Source organism: Caloenas nicobarica, chromosome 9 (assembly GCF_036013445.1).
Source record: "Caloenas nicobarica isolate bCalNic1 chromosome 9, bCalNic1.hap1, whole genome shotgun sequence".
In the NCBI taxonomy this organism is placed as follows: domain Eukaryota; kingdom Metazoa; phylum Chordata; class Aves; order Columbiformes; family Columbidae; genus Caloenas; species Caloenas nicobarica.
This window is the reverse complement of record NC_088253.1, coordinates 13,390,619-13,412,788: the sequence shown is the minus strand read 5'-3', so window position 1 is coordinate 13,412,788 and position 22,170 is coordinate 13,390,619. Positions and strand designations below refer to the sequence as shown.

Genomic DNA, 22,170 nt, shown 5'->3' with positions numbered 1-22,170 from the left:
ACAATCTAGAAAATATTAACACCTAGGCATCTAAAAAGAGACTCCCAGGGATATTCTGGGAAAATTACTTTTTGAAGAACTGTTTATTTTCCTGTATATTACAACAACAGACTATAATCCAAAATTGTTTTCTAAGACTGATTTTATTTGGAGGTTCTGCTCACATTTTAAAATTGAGACACTTCCCCCACAGTAAGCACAGATGCACGACACTGTCATTTGTGACTGTACTCCTGCCAAGAACATCAGATTCCAATTAACGGTTCATGTAAGGTAACAAAAAACAGCATGTCTAGGCAATAAGGACCGTCAAGGGAACAAGGGAATTATTATGTAAACTGATTTCATTACAACGCAAGCAAAATAAAGGTTCAAATTTAGTTAAGTGTGCAATAATGTAAAATATGGAGCTATTTTTGGAATAAGAAGGGAATTAGGAACTATGCAAATATGCCTATCCCCCAGAAAAGTGTCTGTGGAAGACTAGAAGTTGCAATATCCCCAGAATACCTCAGAAGAAGGATGAATTACTGGCCACTCCTAAGCAACTCGATAGTTAATGGGGGTATGTGTTGCTTTTTCCACAGAAGAACTGCAATGGGTATCATGCTACATCTTACCTACAGACATCAGCTACCAGGCAAAGCAATCAGAAGCAGAAATAGCTTCATGCCCACTTGGGTGAGCCTGATCTTGGGTTCATCTTTGGATGAGGACAGAAGAAAACTACAGGTGATGTCTCTGTGCTGGCTGGTCACCGCCCACAGGGCTGTTGCACTAGCTGGGGATGCACAAGCACGGAGATGCAGGGACACCCTCCCTCCTGAAACCAGGGGCTGCAACACTTGGTTGGCATCACCCAAAGTTTCCTCAAGCCAGCAATGGCAGCAAAACACTGCCAGAGCGGAGATCCCCAAAGCTGCTCATGACTGTGGATACTGAACAACAGTAAAAGAGCAACACAAACTAGTTTCTGGTACTTTTTTTTTCAGCCAAAACTTCATAGAACTTTTTTGAGCCTGACAAAAAGACTGTCCCAGGTGGACCACATCCAATACAGCGAAGTCCTAACCATTTTACCAAGTGCAATCAAGTATTTAAATTAGCCAGAATACTAACATATTTAGATTATATGAAATCAACACTGAAGTGAACTCTCAGCTCTTTCACTCTTCCTTATTGTCCCACTGTGTATACCCAACTTCTAATTAGCCCATTTATTGCAAAAGGAACAGAGCCCTATGCAGCTAATAAAATAAAAGTCTTGAATTCCATTTCACTGTCTCCTGGTCCCTTCCCTCTAAGCCCCTGTTTCTCTTGCTGAGTGCTACTAATGAAGATTACTTTATTCAATCTAACCCGCTTTTCCCAGCAGCCTGAGCTGCCTATAGTCACCTAAAGGAACTGCTCAGCGGTCTTGTCTTTGAAATCAGCAGCAGGTTACAGGAGAACATGCCCCAAGCATCACATACCACTTGTGGCATTTGCAAGTCAAAGCTTCCACTTCTTCAGGAGAATCTAATTACTAACCGGTGCCTTTGGGACACAGCTCTAAGTTAATATTGGGGGAATGGAGGGCACACAATGTTTAACTGGCTATTTTTATTTGAAACACTTTTGTCTTTTTGTAGGTATTAACTGTGGTATTGGGTTTAAGCTGCCTAATAACTTTCCTGTTATTGCAGAGAATGAAGAAGAATCGCCTGCCACTTATTCAAGGCACTGCTGCCTGCTCTGAGTCAGATAGAGCTGAATTTCAGTCCCTCGCTACAGCGTGGTTCTGAGCATAACTTTCCATGCCGTTTTTGCTTCCCGATCTGCAGATGTCACCAAGCTCCATTGCTATCATAACGGAACTAATAAAACACACAGATTATATTTTTCCCTTTTTTCTTAAAACTTAACAATGAGAAAAAAAAGAAATAGGCATAGTAAAAATTCAACAAGTTGACAACTACAACATAAACCTGGAAGATGAGGAGATTATTTAGATAGAAAATTTGTAAGACGTGGGATGAAGAATTGCAAAAGCTGCCAGCAACACTGTTTTAAAATGAGACCAATGACAAGCACCATTTAAAATCTAATCGACAGGTTTTCTTCTGACACACAGAAAGCATTCACAGGGGGATGGCCTTAAATGAAAGGGCTTTTTTTTGGTGATCTTTTGATACTGATATTAGTGGAAATTGCATAGCAAAACCCCTAAAGCATACCTATGATACTTTTTGTACCTTACTTTTACATATAATTGAAAGCAGAAGTGTACTATTTTGTTTTTTTCTCTCCTTCTGAGCCTAGAAAGAATTGTTCAAAACCACAGAAGCTCTGTTATTCTCCGCCAAAATTTCAGAAAGATTTGGACAATTAACATTCAGATAAAAAACCCCTTAGCATACAAAGCCTTTTGCAAAAAAATTCAGCAAGTAAAACAATCACAAGCAAGTATCTTCTTAAAAAAAATTAACCACAACTACTGAAACCCAAACCAAGCAACATAAAAACCCCAAGTACAAGACACTTTCTTTCTCAGAGGAGGAGGGAAGCATCAGGCTACGACAGGGCAGGGTCTGCACCCCGACACTGACACAGCGCCTGAGCCTTCCTCCTCCTCTGCCTCTGCCCAAGTCCTCAGCTCCCATGGACACCCAAACTCCAGCACCTCTCCTCACAGGGAAAAGCTGCTGGGAACCTATCACAATTTTTCTGAGCACACGTAAGATGCCGCGGTGGGGTACGAAGATCTACTAACCTAACTCTGGAGGGATTTAAAATCCCACAGGAGAATCTTACGCTGCAGGAAACTCTCCTGGCTGGTGTTCAACCCGACAGATAACAAGAAGCACTATGAATACTCCATGAAGCAGAAGCAGCATTTTTTTTCTTCTAATATTTTCTCAATGTGTGCAATCGCTTGCAAGAACAAAAGCCAGAGCTAAAACTGGTGAAAAGCCCTTTTATTCCTTGCTCATATAAGCTCCTACCATACAGGTTGTTTCATGTTTGCAGGTCCTGGATGCGCACAGCCAGAGCAAGGCTGCGCAAGGTTATGGCCAAGTGAAGCAACTTGCATCACTGGGGCTCTACATAACAGCTTTAGGCTTCTTGGAAAATTCAGCTCATCCTCTACTTCTTAAAGGAAAAAACATTAATGCATCATTTGCAATGCCAACCACAAAAAACCCCCAAATTCTCTGCTTCAGCATAAAATAGGATACATAACAAAAAGAATTTTTGCCAGAACAAGAAAGGGAACAAGATTATTCCTGTATTCTCTAGTAGGTTTGGTGACCTAAATCGCCGGTCATCTGGGATCAAGCTTTCTGTTAGAGACAGCTGCGGCCTGAACATCTCTCTGAGCAGCAGAGATGATCCCCAAGCATGCACAGTAATGGAAGGACATCGATAACTCCAGGATCAAAACCAACCTCCAACCTTAATTTGCTGATGCAGAGTAGCGATGAAAGGATCAGCTTTTCATGAGAACAGAGAATTGAATTAAAATTTTAAACTAAGGTAAATCTTATAATTTTAAAAGACGAACCAAAATGAAACTCTTAATTCACAAGATGTTAAAATCACAGTAGTTATTAACCTAACTTAAATTAACTGGCTTATTATTACAGAAAGTCATCAAATGTGCTCAGCATTCTTTAGAGCCTTACAGTCAATTAATATAACATGAAATTGAATCAACTCAAGCATCTAGAGACAGAGAACCTAGATTTAAATGAAAACTTCAGCCCCATCTACCTCGGGGTCTGAAAATTTGGGATCACCTACCACATTTTCTCCATTGCAACAGGCACAAACCCTCATTTATATCCCATATCGAATTTACCCAGAAACAAATGAAAGAGTGTGGGAAAACCATCTCCATGATTAAATTTTACAGCCGAAGCTAAGCCCAGTGGAGTTTTCACCCTTTGAAGCTAGCTCTGCCTGACTAAGGGCCAGATTTTCTGAAGTGATTAGTACCACTGGGGCCGAATTTTCAGAACTGCTCAAGTTGTAGCTAGACCCTTAAAAGCAGCAGACACATTTTCAAAGGAGCGTTCGACGCTCGGTTTCCCCGTGAGGAATACCAGGGTACACTGCAGGAGACCCGATTCCTGAAGGAGCTCTTGACAGCCGAGTACTTCTGAAAATCAAGACGTTTACTTACGTGCTTCAATAGGAAATACTGGTGGTGACAGTCTTTAATAAATCTTGCCCTAAACATTGTTGCTAAGCTGCATTTATTACTGGCCCAAACCAATTATTCTTTACCATGGCAAGAAAAAGGAAAGGACATGCTACATTTTTCTAATCCCCTGCAGAAAATGTGCAAGTTTTTTTTACTGTGTTTGTCAAAGAGGAAGAAAGTGCTTGTTCGATGCTGCATGTGAAAGCAGCTTACTGGAAAAGATGAAAACTTATTGCCAATTTTGAAGAAAGAAATCTTTGGCTACCAATGAATAACTAATCCAAGCTAACAATGTCTGGAAATAGTTTTTCTGGAACACACAAAACTTTGTGACGAATAAAAATTAGGAAATTAAAGCTTATTGTATTATTCCAAATGTAACTGTTTACACTTGAGGAAAAATAATGGAATAATATCCACTTGGAAAGTTATTATTTTTTAAAAAATCCTTTGTAATACTCCCAGAAATTCACTTGGCCAAAAGCAAATAACTTGCTTCTTAACCAGCTAGAAAAAAAAAGCATGATACTACAGGCATGGGCTCAGTCTACAATAAACACACAAATGGTTTTATGAAATTCCTTGTGAAAATCTTGCTAGCTGGTACACATTTAAAACACACCAAAAATCACTCCACAGCGTACTAGATGTCGTCAAAATCCGTTTTCTCATGACACAACGAGGCATGGATAAAAAACCTTCTCCCATTTAATACAGACATGTATCATACTCAGGTGAGAGGTGCCCAGTTGCTCACGTTTAGATTTAGCCGGGGAAAACCACGTCCCCCGAAGCCGCCCAGTGCCCCAGCCCAAGATTTTGCTGTGAGTTTTCCACCATCAGGTATCTCACCTTAGTCAAATGACCCAACATGAAGAGCCTCAGGCTTTGGGCCAGAGAGAAGTGATGGGTCTAACACAGGAGGAATTAATGTTGCAGAGAGAGCTTAAAGGGGCTGCTCCTCTGCAGAACTAAGCTGATGCCCTACCTCTATCTACATGCACATTTATTTGCAAATACAGGGCGTTAGCTATTTGTTTGTAAGCTTAAATACATGCTTCCCCCCGTATTCACTAAATGTGTTATTCGGCATTGGATTCTGAAAGTAAATTAGCCATGCAAGCATTCTTAATGTAAGAATGTAGTTGCACGTCTACTCAAACAAATACTTTTAATATTTGCAGGTATATAGTTCTTTATCTGTATAGAGCTCTGGTATTTTTACACGCTAAGTATGGAAGTGGAGACCCTAAATCATTTGGGAATACAATCCCTAAACTCATTTTTATCTATAGCAGCTTGCTCTGTCAAAACTGTGGATAGATTGGACTGCTTTCAGAAAAACTACCCTTAAATTATATAATACACTGGATAATTAACAGTTATAAATTGGGTCATATGTAAATAAAAATTAGTTTCAAAACTGATTTGATAGCTCATATGCTACACTACTGAAACTTGCTGGGAGATGGAATGTGTATAGGGTTCATTGCTCTATACTCCCCAAAGATCAGTTCTATAAGTCTCCCTTGAAATAAAGGTACTTACTCTAACCTTCAAAGCATACAGATTCTAAATAAAAACCAAGCCTGGTACTTTTCACTCTCACGATTCTTCTCACCTGCTCCTAAAATGTAGTTATCTCTTTACTCTACCAAGTCTTGAACATCTGTTCCAGTTTACGTAAGTCCACCAAATTCAGAAAGGTTATTCACAACACAGGCAAAAACAATTTAAGCAAAGGCATGCAACATGGGGGGGGGGGGCTGGATTCTGAAGTACACGAACTCTTCAAGAAATCACATCCCTTGTGCTTTGCTGAATGCCTCGACTTACACACAGAGAGAGAATATACATGGGAGAGGCAGAGAGGGAAACATCCATCCTTTCTGTATCAGCTAGGGGAGAAACCTTAAAATCAGAATAGGGTTGCTTTTGATTTTTGTTGCATTTTTATTACGCATATTAGCTGATGCCAATACATTGTCATCACAGTATTGTGTCTCAACAATAATTATACTGTGAACATAATGAGTACTCTCAAATATTATATGCTGTTTCTTCCCTGCCTGCAAAAGTGAACCCAGCAATAGCAGCTGTTAGGTAGCCTGTTCACCCAATATGAACAAACTCCAAAATATGCTTAAACCTTACCTAAAAAGTTCTTAGTTTCCTTGTCACGTTCTTGTAAAAGAACACCTTACATAAGGGAGAAGGCAAATGATCCATTTTCATACTTCAATATTGAAAAGCCTTAAACAGTCAGCCTCAAATAACCAAAACATAACACAGAAAATCCTTCTGAAATCTTTCTGAAGCTGCTGTAAACTTCCTTTCTTTATTCAAACCTTAAGTTCAATTCCCCTTAGAGATTTTTTTTTTGTATCATTACAAACATCTTACCATTCATTGTTTACAGAATTTTACCCGTTCTGCTTCCAGATCACAGTTACGAATCATCACGCTAATTCAAGGAAAAAGGTAATTATTCTGTGCTTTCTGCAGAAACTCAGAATACAAGAAGTTATGCTTTCATGTTTGCAAAGACTGGAAGACTTGATGGATTTTTTTTTTCTTCTATTCTCATTCCACGACCGCACATCTACATTGGTGCCCATGTTGACATGAGATCAAAGTTCAACACAGGAACACGAGCCAGCTTGTTTCCACATGACACGGCTATCAGGATTTACTGGCCCAGGTGCAGCGGTGGGCTCCCACAGCTGTCTCACATCTGGAATGGAGCAAGTGAGTCTTCCCAGGTCTCAGGGAGACTGAGATGCTCCCTGTCACAGCATAGGGTGTGCTTGAGTGATACATTACAGCAGTGGCTCATGGTGGGACAACACAATGTATGTAGAAATTGAACAGATTAAGAATGCCTGAAGGGCAGCATCAGTTGACTTCTCCCCAGAAGCAATTTATGTTTTAATGAACTAATAGATTCCCTTGAAGTAAACTGCATAAAATATCACATCCAGAAAAAGGCACACTTAAATGCACATCTGCTCTACCTTTGAGAAGATGCAAGCGGCTAACCATGCATAAACTAAGAGAAATGCTGATCGAACTGAGAGGAGTTAATCTGCAAGGCCGTTGAGGATGGACTAACACTAACCTCTGGGTAGCCTCCAACGTCATGCACATCGATTCCAAGTAGATGTCCAAGTCCGTGTGGCATAAATATTGCACCCAGATGAACCTTCACCATGTCATCTACGTTGCCTTTCAGAATGCCAATTTTAGTCAACTCCTCCAGATGGACTCTGTCAGCCAGACGGTGCATATCAGGCCAGGAGACCCCTTAGAGAGCAGAAACAAGAAGCTGAGTTAACTATTGCTAAAAGTTTTTAAAGACGGCTTCCAAAAAGCAGATGTAACACATGTGCCCTTTGTTTATATAAAAAACAAAGGTGGAAAAAGCAACTACATTAGCACAAAAATGCTTTAAACAAGACAAAATTATTTTAACATGCATGTGAAGCACAGAAAACTACAAACGAGAAACAGCAGCACATTACAATCCTGATCCCCATGAAAAAACGTTAAGACACTGTATCTAAGCTCATCGACACAGATGCAAATGTATCAGCGAGCCTTCTAAAAGAATGTCAACTGTAAAACGCAGCTATTTAAAATGCAGAGAATATTACTATACTATTATTTTCAATAATGATCATACCCCTTTGAACATTCGAGATGGACGGTACTTTTCTATGTACGTGCAAGATTTAAAGCCCACATCTTTCTGGCAAAGATGCTCTCCAGAAATAAATGATTCCCTTGTGTTAATAGGCTGCGTAAAACACAAGTCCTCTAATACACGTACTAAAACAGCATTACAAAATACTCTTGGTTGACTAGAGACAGTGCCAGGATACATTAGATTTCTATTATTTTGGTATAGGATACAATTTTGTTTGACAAACTGCTGGGAGGAGGAGGGAGGAAGAAAGCAGCTCTTTTGTTAGTAATACAGTACTGTCTTAATTAGTTCACCATGGTTTTGAGTCATCATCAACAGAGCGGTTGCAGAGTCAAGACAACTAGGGCTAAGGTACAGTAGGAGAATATTTTCCTTGTTCAATTTTGGCATGATTAAATAAATAAAAACCAAGCAATTTTAAAGGCCAAACTCCCATCAAGTTCCATTTGCTTTAATCCAGTTAAACATGCAGCTCTAGGGTCTTGTTAACGAGAATGTGATATCATAATTACATTAGCACTTTTTGCTGAAAGTACTGAGGCTTCAAAGGCTGAAATAAAATCATCCTATGGGAGTGCTTAAATAAAATTCAGTTGTCTTATACAGCTCTGATATGAAGGTCAGAAGCAAACTGCAGAGCAAGTGGCTGCTCTGTTTTACGTATTGTCCACACAGAAACCAATGCACCTTTACGTTCCCATTAACACTGACTGGAGATCAGCTCAGTGTATAAATTAGTTACCAGGCAGCCTCCTTTTCCCCACCAGACTACTCAGAGATCCAACTTTTTAGCGTGCTGCCTGCATGCAGCTGAAGAAGCAGCTTCCTCACCCGAACACGACCACGAGACAGAGGTGTGCTGTGCAATGTGCTGGACAAACTCTTGGTTGCTGTTTCCTCACAAAAGCCAACAGTGCCCAAGTGCATGGTGCTCATCCACAAAATACGTACAGCCTTCCTGTTGAAAATGGGCTATTTTTGTGTTTTCCCTCCTTTAAAAAGGAATTTAGATTTTTCCTTCAGTAAGAATTACTATAACTATAACCAGTTGTTCTTCCATACTTTACAATAATTCATCTTTTTTAAACATCGATTGTTTTGCAATTTTCACTTCTTTAGATTTATCTGTTTTACAGCTATCTCACAATAGGCTCCAACCTGTTGCATGGTAAGTTGAAATCACTGCAATCTATCACGCTGATATTACTGACATCAAAGTGGAAGTATTACTGAATCATAGTTGGTCTCCTCTTTACTTTGTAGTTGCGGGAATACAGACTTTCTGTGTGTAACTCCCAGTTCAGCCTCTGGACTTTGCAGTCAACTCTAACTGCTCTAGAAGTCTTCAATATTCTTTCTGGGGACACTAGATGTTCTTTTGAGATCTCTCCCATGATTTCTTAGCTGAGTATTAAAAGTAGTCTTCTGGTTTCACCCCCATGACGTCAAAGCCACATGTAACGTCTGATCCTGGTCAACTACCTAAAGCCTCATCATCTTTTGATATAAATGTAGGTCAGAACTGTGTTGCTCTAAGATAAAATACAACCATATCCTGGATGCTCTGAATCAAGTTTAGATGAGGTGCCTGAGAGAAAAACTGATGCTTATAATGCAGCTTCCCCTACAGATGTGCTGGTACTATTTATCTCAATCCAAATCCCCAGACTCCACTCACAGAGACACAGTGACCTTTATCAAAATAAGGAAGAGATACAAGGATTAAACTGATCAGGAAAGAAAACACCAAAACCACATATCCACTTCTCTGCAGAAGTTTAGTAGAGCAAATGAATGACACTACTGTCATAACAGAAAAGATTGCTGTGGTTGTCAATCCTAAGTATTTCTGGGCCCCCGAACAAATCCACTAGAGCCCCTTCTTCCCTGCCCTCTACTTTTATCTTTTTCTCTCATTGAGAAAAAACATGACTATTTTCCCTCTCCTCCTCCTGCCCAGACCTATGTGTTCTCTATCTGGTTTGTTTTTTATTCATCTTACCTATTTCATTAGAGACTGAGGACAACAAAAAGCTTCACTGCAAAATAAATAATGAGGCTGGATGGAAAATCTGCAGCTTTGGGGTCTCTCTTGGAACAAGGGCAGCGCTTTGGACAGAGCCCAGCAAAATGACCCTGGACCACTCTTTTATCTCCTAGCTGGTGCCATCAGTTTTGCTAGAGCTGGGAAGTACTTCAACTCCAGCTCTCACACACGCCTGCAGAAGCTGCAGGTAGCACTGGGACAGCTCTGGCTGGAGGGAAGTTAAGCTACTGCTGGAGGTGCCCTGCTAAATAGTACAAATCTTGTTTTACAAGTAGATAGGTATTTAAATAATCTCAATTAAAAAAAATATAGATAGATAGATAGATAGATTGCATTTTCTATTTTCTGGCTTCACATTTTATTCTGCTATGACTACGGTGTGGTGGTATATTGCACTCTCTCCAAACCACTTAACCTATAAGCATTGTATAATACAGACACACATACAGAGGCTATTACTAGTATGCTAAGACAAAATATAAGGATATTTTTGAGCTGACTAGAGCCAGTGACCTCAGTGAAGTGATCTTACTGGTCTTCACTTTAAAAAAATGGTGATATCCTTGTCTTGTTTGATATGAGCTGATTCCCATCATGTTAGCAATAAACTTTGATAACAGGGTATGAACATGTTTTTTCCTCCTTCTTTTTTTTTTTTTTAAAAAAAAGGCAATTTGACAAAGAAAGAGGGTCTAAACGGAAATCTTCCGACATTTCCTAACACCTTTATAATCTCAAAAACATTAACTTTGTTAAGAGAAATAACTGCTTCACAGTAGTAAGGCAATTATTTAAAAGTACAGAACACAATCTACTGAGGAAAGGAAGTCATCCTAATTGAAAAAAGATCTCTTAGTATATTTTATACCTAAAGTATATTCACATGTTGTACGCATTTAACATACAGCACACAGAGATATATAACTCTTCCAATTTATTTTAAACCTAAGATTATACGAGGTTTATCTGGCAACTGGAGTCCGTAATACAATGGTCTATGCAAACCTACATTGGACTGGCTGGCGTGTCTGCACTCAACTGTTAACTAGCAAGTATACTCTAAGAGAAAAAATTCTGGTAATCTATTTTTCCTATGTATATACTGAACTTCCTATAACAGTGAGAAGCAGAGAAGGAAGGACCAATTAAGTATCACAGCTACCTTGACTAGGAAAGTCATGAAGAGAATTTTTTGGTACTCTCACATGATGTGCAATTCAGCAATCTGGACACGGTAGAAGGACTTGCAGTGAGGATACGTGAATCCCCGTGTTAAAGCACAGAGATGTCTATATTCTGTTCAGCTGTGTGCACATCTATGTGTGGATAGCTTTAGCATGTTAAAACAAAGAAAATTATAACAAAGAAGCCTCTCTGCACACTGCCAGGAAACAATCTGCCCAAGAGGACAGCATTCGCAGATGCTAAGAAGAACAATCAACTAAACAAAACTAAATGAACAACATTTTGTACAAAGAATCCTTAATTCATGGAGGTTACTGGATGTTCAGGCACTTCAGTATTTTGGATCGACCGTGGCCTGGTGGGGAGCTCTGCTACCTGCTGCCAGCTGATGCAGCAGAAGTCACACACCAGGTTGGCATTCTTGCAGAGAGAAAACGCAGTTAAAAACCAACTAAAAACCACAACAAAACAACTTCCACACAAGTGGCTCTATACAAGTTATGTGAGTTACTGCACAGCTGACTGTTTTGCAACACCAGCCTGCACCAACTTCCCACCACCAATCACACACTAGGGTGTTTCACTGATACATTATTCAGGACTATTATTTTAAGCTTTAGAGAAGTTTATTAGAGATGCAGACATGTTTTTTGTGTAAAAAGGTTAGTTCCATTATTATCTTTAAGCAAATTTATGAACTAATTCTACTCCACTGACAGATGAGGTTTAGAAAGATAGACTGGAGTGTCCTTGGACTTTTGGCAGCTTGTACCAAAATGAGTCTGCACTCAGGAAAATCTGCTGATGATGTGTCTGCTCCATCCTTAATTCTCTGCCAAACGAGATACTGGGTAATACAGGTCACTGAACTAGTAACTGGCTCCCCAGGAAAGCTCCATTACCAAGGCTCATTAGGTTGCGATTCGTTACCTGCCACGCAGCATGTGCTTGGGCGAGAGCCCAGGACAAAAAGCACCTTTTACAGCAACCGAAGTGTTTGAGATCCCTTGAGATACAGAGTGAATGATACAGAAACAACCAGACAGTGGATATGTCTGATAATGAAATTGAATAGATCACAGATTAACTAAAAATATCTATAACCACACAGGCTATTAGTTTTCAGATACCATGCTAGCGGTATAGCAGAGGTTTGCAGATGTGTGAGGTACTGTGTTTAAAAATGGCAAACTTAAGGCATTAAGTTTACTACAAGGGGTTTTTAAAATTTATTCCCATCAACCTGAATGTTATCTGATATTCTTAGATACTAGCGTGACAGAAAAAATAGGTATTGTTTTACTGCCTTGAAAACATTAATAGTTCTTCTCCCATTACCTGTTTGCCAAGCCCATTAAATTTCAGATAAAACATCATGTTTTAGGGAGTTAGAAACATCACATAGGCACCTCTGCAATTATCTGTAATCTCTTGATGACACTGTTGGTAGGGAAGATTTTTGTTTCAAAAAAAGAGAAAAATGCTTCTAGTGAAACCAGAAATCAAAACCATCCCTAGATCTTAACAAACATACCATAACTTTTTAGACAGTAGAATTTAAAAGGTGAGTTGTTGTAACACATCACACTACAAACTGTTCCTCAGTTGCTGTTAACTCACTGGTATTTCCATTCCAGTGATTATTTTCTGATGTTTTATTAGAAGCTATTCAAGAACATAAAGTAGAAACAGCATACAAAAGTAATTTAAAATTACTGCGTGGTATTTAGCCACTTTGGTCAGAAAGTGCTCTGAAAAGGCCTAACAGGATTTTTTTGGCTGCCACTTAGGGTACTTTGTGGTTGTAATGTGACAATGATTAAACCACAAATGATTTAGCAGGGGGTTTTTTGTTGTTGTAGGGTGGGGTTTTTTTTTGCCAGCACAGATGTCACAATCTTACTAAAAAAAAAAAAAAGGAGTATGGCAAGGTTGTAGTAACTCCTCCCCAAATTGTGCTAAGGTTAAGTTACATTTAATTTCTGAGTGTCCACAGACAAGGGCAAAAGGCCTGATGTCTCCTGGCAGTGCCACTGAAATGCAGATGTAACACGCAATCCCTGTCCTGCCAGCAAACCACTGGAACAGATTAAAATCTGCCAATACGCAGTGACCATATCAGATACAAAGCAATGGGTCCTTAAAAGTTACAATCAAATCCAGTTTAAAAAACAGACCAAAACATCACTTAAATACTAAAAACAATTATTTCTTTCCTCTTCACTCGTGTGCTAGAGAACAATTTGTTGCATTTCTGATTTTCATGCTTTCTTTTTGGCCCACTAGAAAATACTCAGTAGTTGCTCAGTTTGAGCCTGGTTTCTTGCAGCAGCAGGTAAGGCAACTCTGCAACAGGGTGAGGGATCAGCGAGAAACCAAAAAGCTGTACTCATCACTGACAACGTCTGGGCAACAGTGAAAACTGTTCAAAGCTTCATGTACTGTGTAGGTGATTACCTGTAAGCCTCGCAGAGTCAGCATCAGATGGTTATGCGGATGCTTAATTCGGGGATGCAATTTTAGGCTGTATTTTACAGTGGTGGCATGGCTGCAAACGGCTGCCATTTGATGAGCACAGCCTGTTAACTCTCCTGTCCTAAAAAGGCAATGGGGAATATACAGAATTTGCTGCCGAGTCAGATGCCTGCCATACCCACTGCAGGGATTACTGGACTGCAGCCTGCTCTGTGCCATGAGTCCCAGTGCCACAGCTCCAAACCAGGATGGGCTCCTTCAACAACCACCTCTCAATCCCCAGCAACACGAGTTACTGAAGGGAAACAGAGATGAGCCCACATCACCTCCAAAATTCGGACCTCTTCTTCAAAAGGCTGAATTGTGCTATGCTATTCAGCTGTATTGCAATATTTCTTTTGCACATTCATTTTAGTGGTAAACCCATCCTCTTCGTTACAAACCTTGCACACGATGATCTGTAACGTGTCAGAGGCAACATCGAGGTAACAGTCTGCCATGCTGAAACCTTAAGAAAAGCAATTTGAACAGATGCAGATGTGGAGTGAGAGGAGGGATGTTTTCCATGTCTGGAAAGATACAGCAGTGCTGGTAGACACTATGAATTTTACTGCACATTCCTTCCAAATAGGTGTACGTTGAAAAGAAGAGGAAAAATGACTGGGGGAAGGAGAGAAGTGCTTGGAGGGAGTGATTGCACTGTGGAAACTTATCAATATTTGAAGCTTAGAAAAGACTCTGTTTAGATAAGATTCAGGGCAAACAGCATAATCTATGTCTAGCTGGTTTGCACTCTGACAGCTACAGCTGATGCAGTGTCAAGATCGAAGGACTCACGAACTTTGTACTTCAACTCAAATTACAACGTAGAATGAGTGCATTTCCTGAATGCTAAACGGGGAGAAAATTGTGCACATCAGACCATGTAAAAGCAGGTTATTTCCCCCAAACTCACTGTTAAAATCAGAATTGTACATTACAAGCTTACAACTTGTTACAATTAGGAAAAAAGGATTTAAAAAAAGATAGCCTTAAACCAACACCCATTCACCAGAGAAAAGCTAAAAAACTGCAACCACTTCAGGCTCTAAGCCTGTAAAGATTTCTAAATGTATTTGCTTCGTACAAGCAGCACCTCTGAGGAATCACTGCAAGCAGTGGGAACACCCGGGGGTGCAGCGGGGCTGGAAAGCTGCAGTTTGTCCCCAGCCACAGCAGGACTGCCAGGGACCTCCACTCCACAGGGGCTTCAGGGCAGAAAGGCTCAACTGTTTTAAAGTGCCTAGTTTTATACACTTGGAAATAGCTCAGTGTTATTTTAGTCTTCCTGACATGGCAGTGGTCACTGTAAGCATGGGTCAGCTCCTGGGCCGGAGTCACAAGCAGGGAAGAGCAGCTCCCAGAAGGTTTGCAGTGAGACTCATAGTCTGAAATCTTGCATTTCAACAGAGGGCTGCTTGCACAGAGGGGCTGGAGAATCTGCTGAATCTGACAGAAAATATTATCTTTTTCTTTCACCTCTTGCTGTAGGTTACTGCTATTCTGGGTAAGGTTAGGTTATGTGCCCAACAATGAGAGCTCCAGTAATCCTCAACGGTTGGTTTTTTTTTTTAATAATACCTTGCAAGAATCAAGGATTGCAATTTGATTGTCGGCATTGTCTGTGCATCCTTTAGTTCCTTCGGCTTTTATCTCCTAAGTGGTGGCTGATGCTTTAACCATTTATACTGACAAAAATGGAATTAATTTACCACAGAAAGCTATATTACCTTTTCTGGGTCAATCTCAGCGAGCTAGCATTCAAAGGGAAAATTATTTACGAACATTAATGCTAGCAAGAAAAATATAGTCAACTCCATTCAATAGAGGAGAGAGCAGACTACAAATAGCTTTTTAATACATATATTGACAAGATTTACTTTCCAATCTGTCTTTAACACAATAACACATTCTTAACTGCAAGTGGGGAAAAATAATACTGCGGTGTCAATCAGCAGGATTTGTGAATATCAAGTACTGGTTACAACATGCCCTGAAAGCATTTGTTCTTCAGAGGAACTGGTATAAAATCTTCAGTTTCTGTCATTAATGTTTTATTTCTGAGAATAACTGTTTTGCTTCAGATATTACAGCAGATTAATAATGATCAGCAGCACTTTGCCTAAAATATGACAATCTGAATGGGAATAATTCATATGGCCATTTTGAAATTATACAAACTGTAAAATAGATTGTGCTCCCACACCCTTCCTTGTTCTGCTGTTGTCAAGAAAGTCCAGTGTACAGTCCAATTTCTTTCAAAAATTCATCAAAATTAGTTACTGCTTTTATATAGCACAACAGACAAGCGAGCGTGCCCACATGGTGTTCTACTAAGTACAACTCTGGACTACATAAAACAAAACACAAATGACTTAATGACTTGCATGCAAAATACATCCACTGCATGTGAATGAGAACCTTGTACTTAACTTGGAAGGAATAAATATTAATAACAGTTACAATTCTTTTCTTTAGATATAATAAATTTCAATCCTAGTTGAATACAGTGACAATTACTCTAAAGCAGTATGCAAACCCGCAGCAAGCAAAAATGAATCTGAATTCTGAAGAAGTTACAGAACTGTCATAAACAAAAAGAAGTAGTAATCTATGAAGTTGCAAATTTTGAATTTGCATATGTCCCTAAGCACAACTCCACTGAACTTCACAGAAATAACGGCCAGTAGTCATAGAATCCCAGAACGTCCTGAGTTGGTAGGGACCCACAAGGATCAATGATCTGCTATGTCAAATACCCCAGCTATTAATTAAACAGTTCTTCAATTATTTGGGTTATTCTAATCCCTGGTCTTAGTACTACCCTAGCTGAGCTAAGTTCTCCAGTATTCTTTTTTTGTTAGAGACATGCTATTAGAACATAGAACACAGAATCATACTGGTACTTTGATTTCAGCATTTTCTGTCGTATAAAATAGATTGTTTATTAAACCAGTACTTGTTCACCAAACCTACCTCCTCCTGTCTCCCTGAAAGAACTGTGCCTCAGTATCTAGATACCAATATGTTTTAAAGAGTACATACCATCCAAAGTTTACATTCTGCTGTACAAAAATACAGACCATTCACCCACTAAAATCCCTGGGCTTATATCTACCTCCATGAGCTTTACTACTTGAATCCTTTAGCAGCAGGCGAACAGGGTGGAGGCGAAACACTGGAAACTAAAGCGGCTGCTTTGGTTTATCCTTCTAATTGAGAACACTTCTTGGAACGATGCACATGGGGAAACTAGCAGGCTCCCCCACTGCAAAGTGGTTAGGAAGCTACAGCACTGAATGAAAATTGAACAAATCAGGAGAACAGCACAAAAAGTGGGCATAGGTTTCACACAGCAGCTCAAAACTTGTGCAGTTCCAGCTGCCCAGAAGACAAAGATCAAGACCAGATGGAACTAACTTCATTTAGTATCCTGCACCTACAAATACACAAGGTTTCCTTTGGTCCTCTGCCACCAAAGAGAAACCAGAAGGAGGAGTAGCCAACATGCAAACTCCAGGCACAACTGCAGCAGCAACCTAAATGCTAACATGCTAAGCCTGGTTTTAAGGTTGCGTAGGGCAGTGACACACCACAGTGTTGGCACATCTCATCCCAGTGAACTCCCAAGGACCATTCTTCTGGGTCTTTAGAGGAAGGCCTCAGAGTCAGACCTACAGAAGGGTCTAATGCCTTTCTCTGAATTGTTCTGCACCTCACACAGTTTGGACATAAATCTACTTAACACGAGAAAGAAATGACAGAGTAGCAAGGCTACTGCTAACTTGACAGAAACACCTTCAGACACCTATTTTCAGCTGCAAAACGCAAGACTTGACCTGGTGAGGCAGCTGGAGCAGGGACAAAGGAGGAATCATCAGCTACAGAGAAGCTTCTGTAGTCCAAGCCAGACAACTGCTGGCCTGTGCCCACTGGCTGTTTGCTCCAACCCTCTCCCCCTGGCCTCTTTATCTCAAAAGACCTTAGTCTTTTGGGAACTACATACTATTTTGCATTATTCAGCACCTACAGCAAAAGGGACTCATCTCTGGTAGGCTCCAAGGATCAGCTGAAATCTCCATGATTAATTAAAGGGTGTTTTATTTGCTTGACACGTGGGTTTACTTCTTTGCTGAAATGCTTTTGACTGTTGCTCAAATATTATATGGCAATCCTGGCATTAATGAAACCTGCAATGGCTGATCTCTGAGCCTGGAAGAAAGGATTTAAGAGCTTAAAGACCTCATGTCTTTATGTGAAACTTGAGTTCTGGTAAAGCTACAAATAGGTGAGGAATCTCCCATACCTAATATGGAGAAACCTCCATCATCCATTATCACAGATGTTAGTTTTAGGATGGAGATTTCTTTCAAGACGTCCCTGAACAGCATTTATCAAAAAAACAAAGCCTGAAAGCCAGAAGCAACGTGATACTTACTCTCTTGGAAAGTAAAATGCAGGACTTGGGGATATGCATGTACCCCTGAGCATGAGTTCCAACTTGAAAAAGTGCAGAGATGCAAATCCTATAGGGACACCCTATAGTAATGTCAGCATTCTGAGAAGGAAGACTTTCACACTGCACATAAACTGACTTGGTGAACAACTTCTGTGCATATTTGGAACTAGTTTTTATTTTTCGCTTTATTGAAACAAATAAACATCAATCAACAAATATTCCCAGCTGCGCAGCTAATGTCTGAATGCAATTTCGGTTCAATGGGACTTGGGATGTACAAGCTTTTTAAATCATATAAATGTAGAGATAGGGAATTGAGTGGCTGCCAGCCTGGCCTTACTCAGCTGTTCCTTGGGAGCAGTTTGCTAGACAAAGAGATCTTTTTTTTTTTTTTTAAACTGGAATTTAGGACAATAGGCATTTAATGATCGAGGTGTTTTAATTCTTTCTCTGGCTCCCCCTAAATACTAATGTGTATAACTTAGAGACTGAAGAAAGTTTTTTCTGCTCATTTTTTTAAACACACACAAGTTTTGCAGTACTATCAGGAACACTAAGCACAAGCAGCTCCCTTCCTTCCCTTCTCCAGTGACTTTCCACTACTCTACAGAGAAGACAGGGAGGAATGTTCAGAGGTCCCAGTGTGCAATTGCAAAGGGATGAAAATGGAAAATATGTGATTGCTACAATATTTAGCTCATTAATCTTAATGACTCTGTTATGATCTAGTGCCTTAATCCAAAATAGCTTTAATTGCAAAGTTTAAAGGTAAGCATACTTCCTCTTCATTTCTTCTCAACACAGTAGCAGATTCGATATATTTGAGAAACTTCAATGTTTCTATAAATAGAAACTGTATATAGAAACTTTCTATTTGTAGAAACTATATTGTCCTCATCAACTAGGAATTAAATTTATAGAACTCTAATTATTAACATTCTCTAAATGCTTAAGGTAATTATCCAAATAATAAATAGCAGAAATCACTCAAGAGGTTGAACATGGTATAAATACACAGTCATTTGGTAAAGAATAAAAAAAGAAACTATTCCACAGTAACTTCCCAAACCCTATTGGACACATATGTATCACTTACAGTAAAGCATCCATATCAGAACAGCGTGATACTCAAAGCTGGGTTAAGTATGAACACGCGTCATACACAGAAACTGGAGCGCACCATTATCTGTTGGCTTGCGAAGTGTCACCTCCCCTGTTAAGAGCTAGAGCTCAGCACCCAGGCACTGACTCTCATCAGCATCTCTTTTTCTTACATCACTGATATTTTCATTTGCACATTTTGGAACACATTTAGAGTCATGGAATGATTTAGATTAGGAGGGATGCCAGGAGGGTACTGGTCCAAACCCTGGCTAAGAGCCGACTCTAACTTCAAAGCTAGATCATGTTTTTTCAACAAGCTGTCTTCTAGAAGCTCTAGAGATGGACTTTAAGCAAAAATGATTATTTTACATGTTTATTCAAACAGTTTTATATTAATGACAAAGAGCAAGCAATATTGGTCTCCCAGGTGTAACTTATGACAAATGACGGTTAACAAAGCTATTACATTGACACTGGATCTAACTTAGATGACTGGGATAAAGAATGAACCAAGACAGGATTTCGGAACAATGCACTTGTGCCCTTTCGAGTTCTTCAGATCTTTCCACTATCAACAAACATGTCAAACTTGCTCACAAAAGGGTCTAATTTACCCCTGCAGCTCAGGTTTTCAGCTGCTACCATGACGGTTGTCCACTGGAGGTACTACAACATTAGAGTTGAGACCTCAGACCCCGCCATTAACCATTACACTGTATAGCTTACAAAACTGCAACATCCATTCACGCGTTACTACAGACAGCAGAATTCACGTGGAGGAGCACCTCAGAAGTACTTCAGCCTAGCGGAAAAGCTTCCATCAGACCAACCAAAGCTTCTTACCAAGCAAATCTACACGAAGCTCCACGTTCATTTAGTTCTAGGGCTACCTTATTTCCAGAAGACTCTAACTCCATGGCAAGCACAGCTCCTGCTAGGCCACTGAAGATATCTGTTCCTCACATAACTCCTCTTCCATCTGTTTCAGCAGAAGCTGAAAATGTGCAGGAAAAGAAACAAGAGACGTCCCAAAAAAAGCAAGGATGGCAAATGCACTTGAATGTTGCCACTGGGAATTAGCAACTATTCTTGCCTCAGACTCAGACTCCCAGCAGGATGCTAGGAAACTTGATTGAAACACAATTTTTTTTATTTTTATCTATTTATTTTACATTTGTTCACTAATAATTTTTTTCCATTTTACCAGTGTCTGGCTTGACAACCTGGAGCCTGATTTGCAGAAAAGCTGGGCACTCACAGCTGTCAGAGAGATCAAAACAGCTGGGGTTTGAGCAGGAGTAATGTTAAACGACCTTATAAAAAATCTCGAGTCTGATGAATTTCAATCTTGGAATGCCAAATGAGTCAAGAGCTTCACACTGGCTTCTCCAGAGCTTCTCCAGCCTGTGTGCCACTGCCTGCAGAAGGGGAACTGCTGCACACTGCAACATTGCTAAAATGAAGTGCAAGTGAACTTACTGTCTGCTAAGCACCTGTGTATTGTTATGATGAACACTCTGAAAAAAAACGGTGAAAACACTGATAATTCTGGATTCAGAGCTGTTTTGAACAGTAGGCAATGAAGAGCTCTGGGCCGTGCAAGGAACAAAAGGTTAAAATAAACTACTGAATAGCTGCTCATAAGTTCAGCTCTTTCTGTTAGATGCATTGCATGAAGACAGCAGAGGGAGAAACAATGGATGTATCTACAAGAACATTTTCATTCCAGTCATCCTTGGAGGTGAGCTCTCTTGGTTGTCTCCACTGCTGTGTTTTGGTTTACACAGTGGAGTTTTGAAGTACATGAGCTGAATTCATTTCAGATGAAAGTAAACTGGGAGATGTGCTTCAGGAGTGCACCTAATGTGCTTCAACCACTCTAGTAAATCTAATGAGATTAAAAACTAATGCAGAAGTGAGACAAAGTAGGGCCCTAACTTCTGGAATACTTGAATATTTGGCTTTACAATTTCACTCTTTTTTTAACAATTCTTTTTATGTAGAATATTCATGTAAAGACAAATTGTTTCTCAAATCACTGTTCTGAGTGAGAAGTAGATGATGCCTCAGCCATCAAAGTGAATGGAACTGTCAATATTTTGCACATCCGTCCCTGTATTTTAGTTCTGTGGAAGAGTAAATTTAACCCAGATGGACTTGACGCATTAAGAATATCCCCTAAGTAGAAATGCAACATTCCTCTCTGACATTTTGGATCACAAGCCTGAGTTTGTAGGAAAGAGACAATTATCCCACTGCCACACACACACGTCTTTTTGACTCTTTCGCTTCAGTGACAAGCACTGCTGTCTTCATATGATATCCATGTTCAGTAGTTTCAAAATTGCTGCTTATGCAAGACGGAATAAGTCTTTCTCCCCTTTTATTTTAAACAGATTTGGTTTGTGGCAGGAGTTGTGACGACGGCACTGAACTTGGGCTATAAGCCCACAGAGAGCATTTTGTAACTTTCAGAATATATTATTTGGCTTGCAGAAGGAATTCTCTTCTTTCAGTTGGAAGGTAAGGAGACTTGTATATATGATTTGAGCTGTTTGCATGTTTGGACCATGCACAAGATGTAGTCAGAGGAATGCTCTTCTATAATAAAATACAATGTTTTGGAGTATTTTTAAAATTATGACAACTCTTTTTATATAGAAGTACAAACAAAATGCATTAGAAGGTCTATTACCTCTCAAAATGCAACTTCACTCTAGAGTCAATACCAATCTCTGAACCACACAGATCTATATAAAATGTTTAAGGTTGCTAGCAAATGTGTGTCCTTCCATAAACACAGTTATGTAACCCAGTATTTGGTTAGTGACTCTCCCTAAAGTATTCGCTCCCTATCTTGCAACGAGAAAGACCCTGGGAATCATTAACCGGAAGGCAACAACTAGATGTCCCCTGTGGCCCTTTGCCACAAGGCATAATTAAGGCCCCAATTCTGCAACTGGAGAGAA

The 22,170-nt window shown here is 39.8% G+C and overlaps 1 protein-coding gene across 2 annotated transcripts in view; it reads right to left on the bottom strand.

The window, feature by feature from the left end:
- The window catches only part of PEPD (peptidase D), a 131,740-nt gene that overhangs the window by 12,147 nt on the left and 97,423 nt on the right, over nucleotides 1-22,170 (bottom strand). For both annotated transcript variants that reach the window (XM_065640860.1, XM_065640861.1), the window contains one exon: nucleotides 7,305-7,489. In XM_065640860.1, the coding sequence (XP_065496932.1) occupies nucleotides 7,305-7,489 (185 nt within the window). The remainder of the gene's footprint in view (nucleotides 1-7,304; nucleotides 7,490-22,170) is intronic.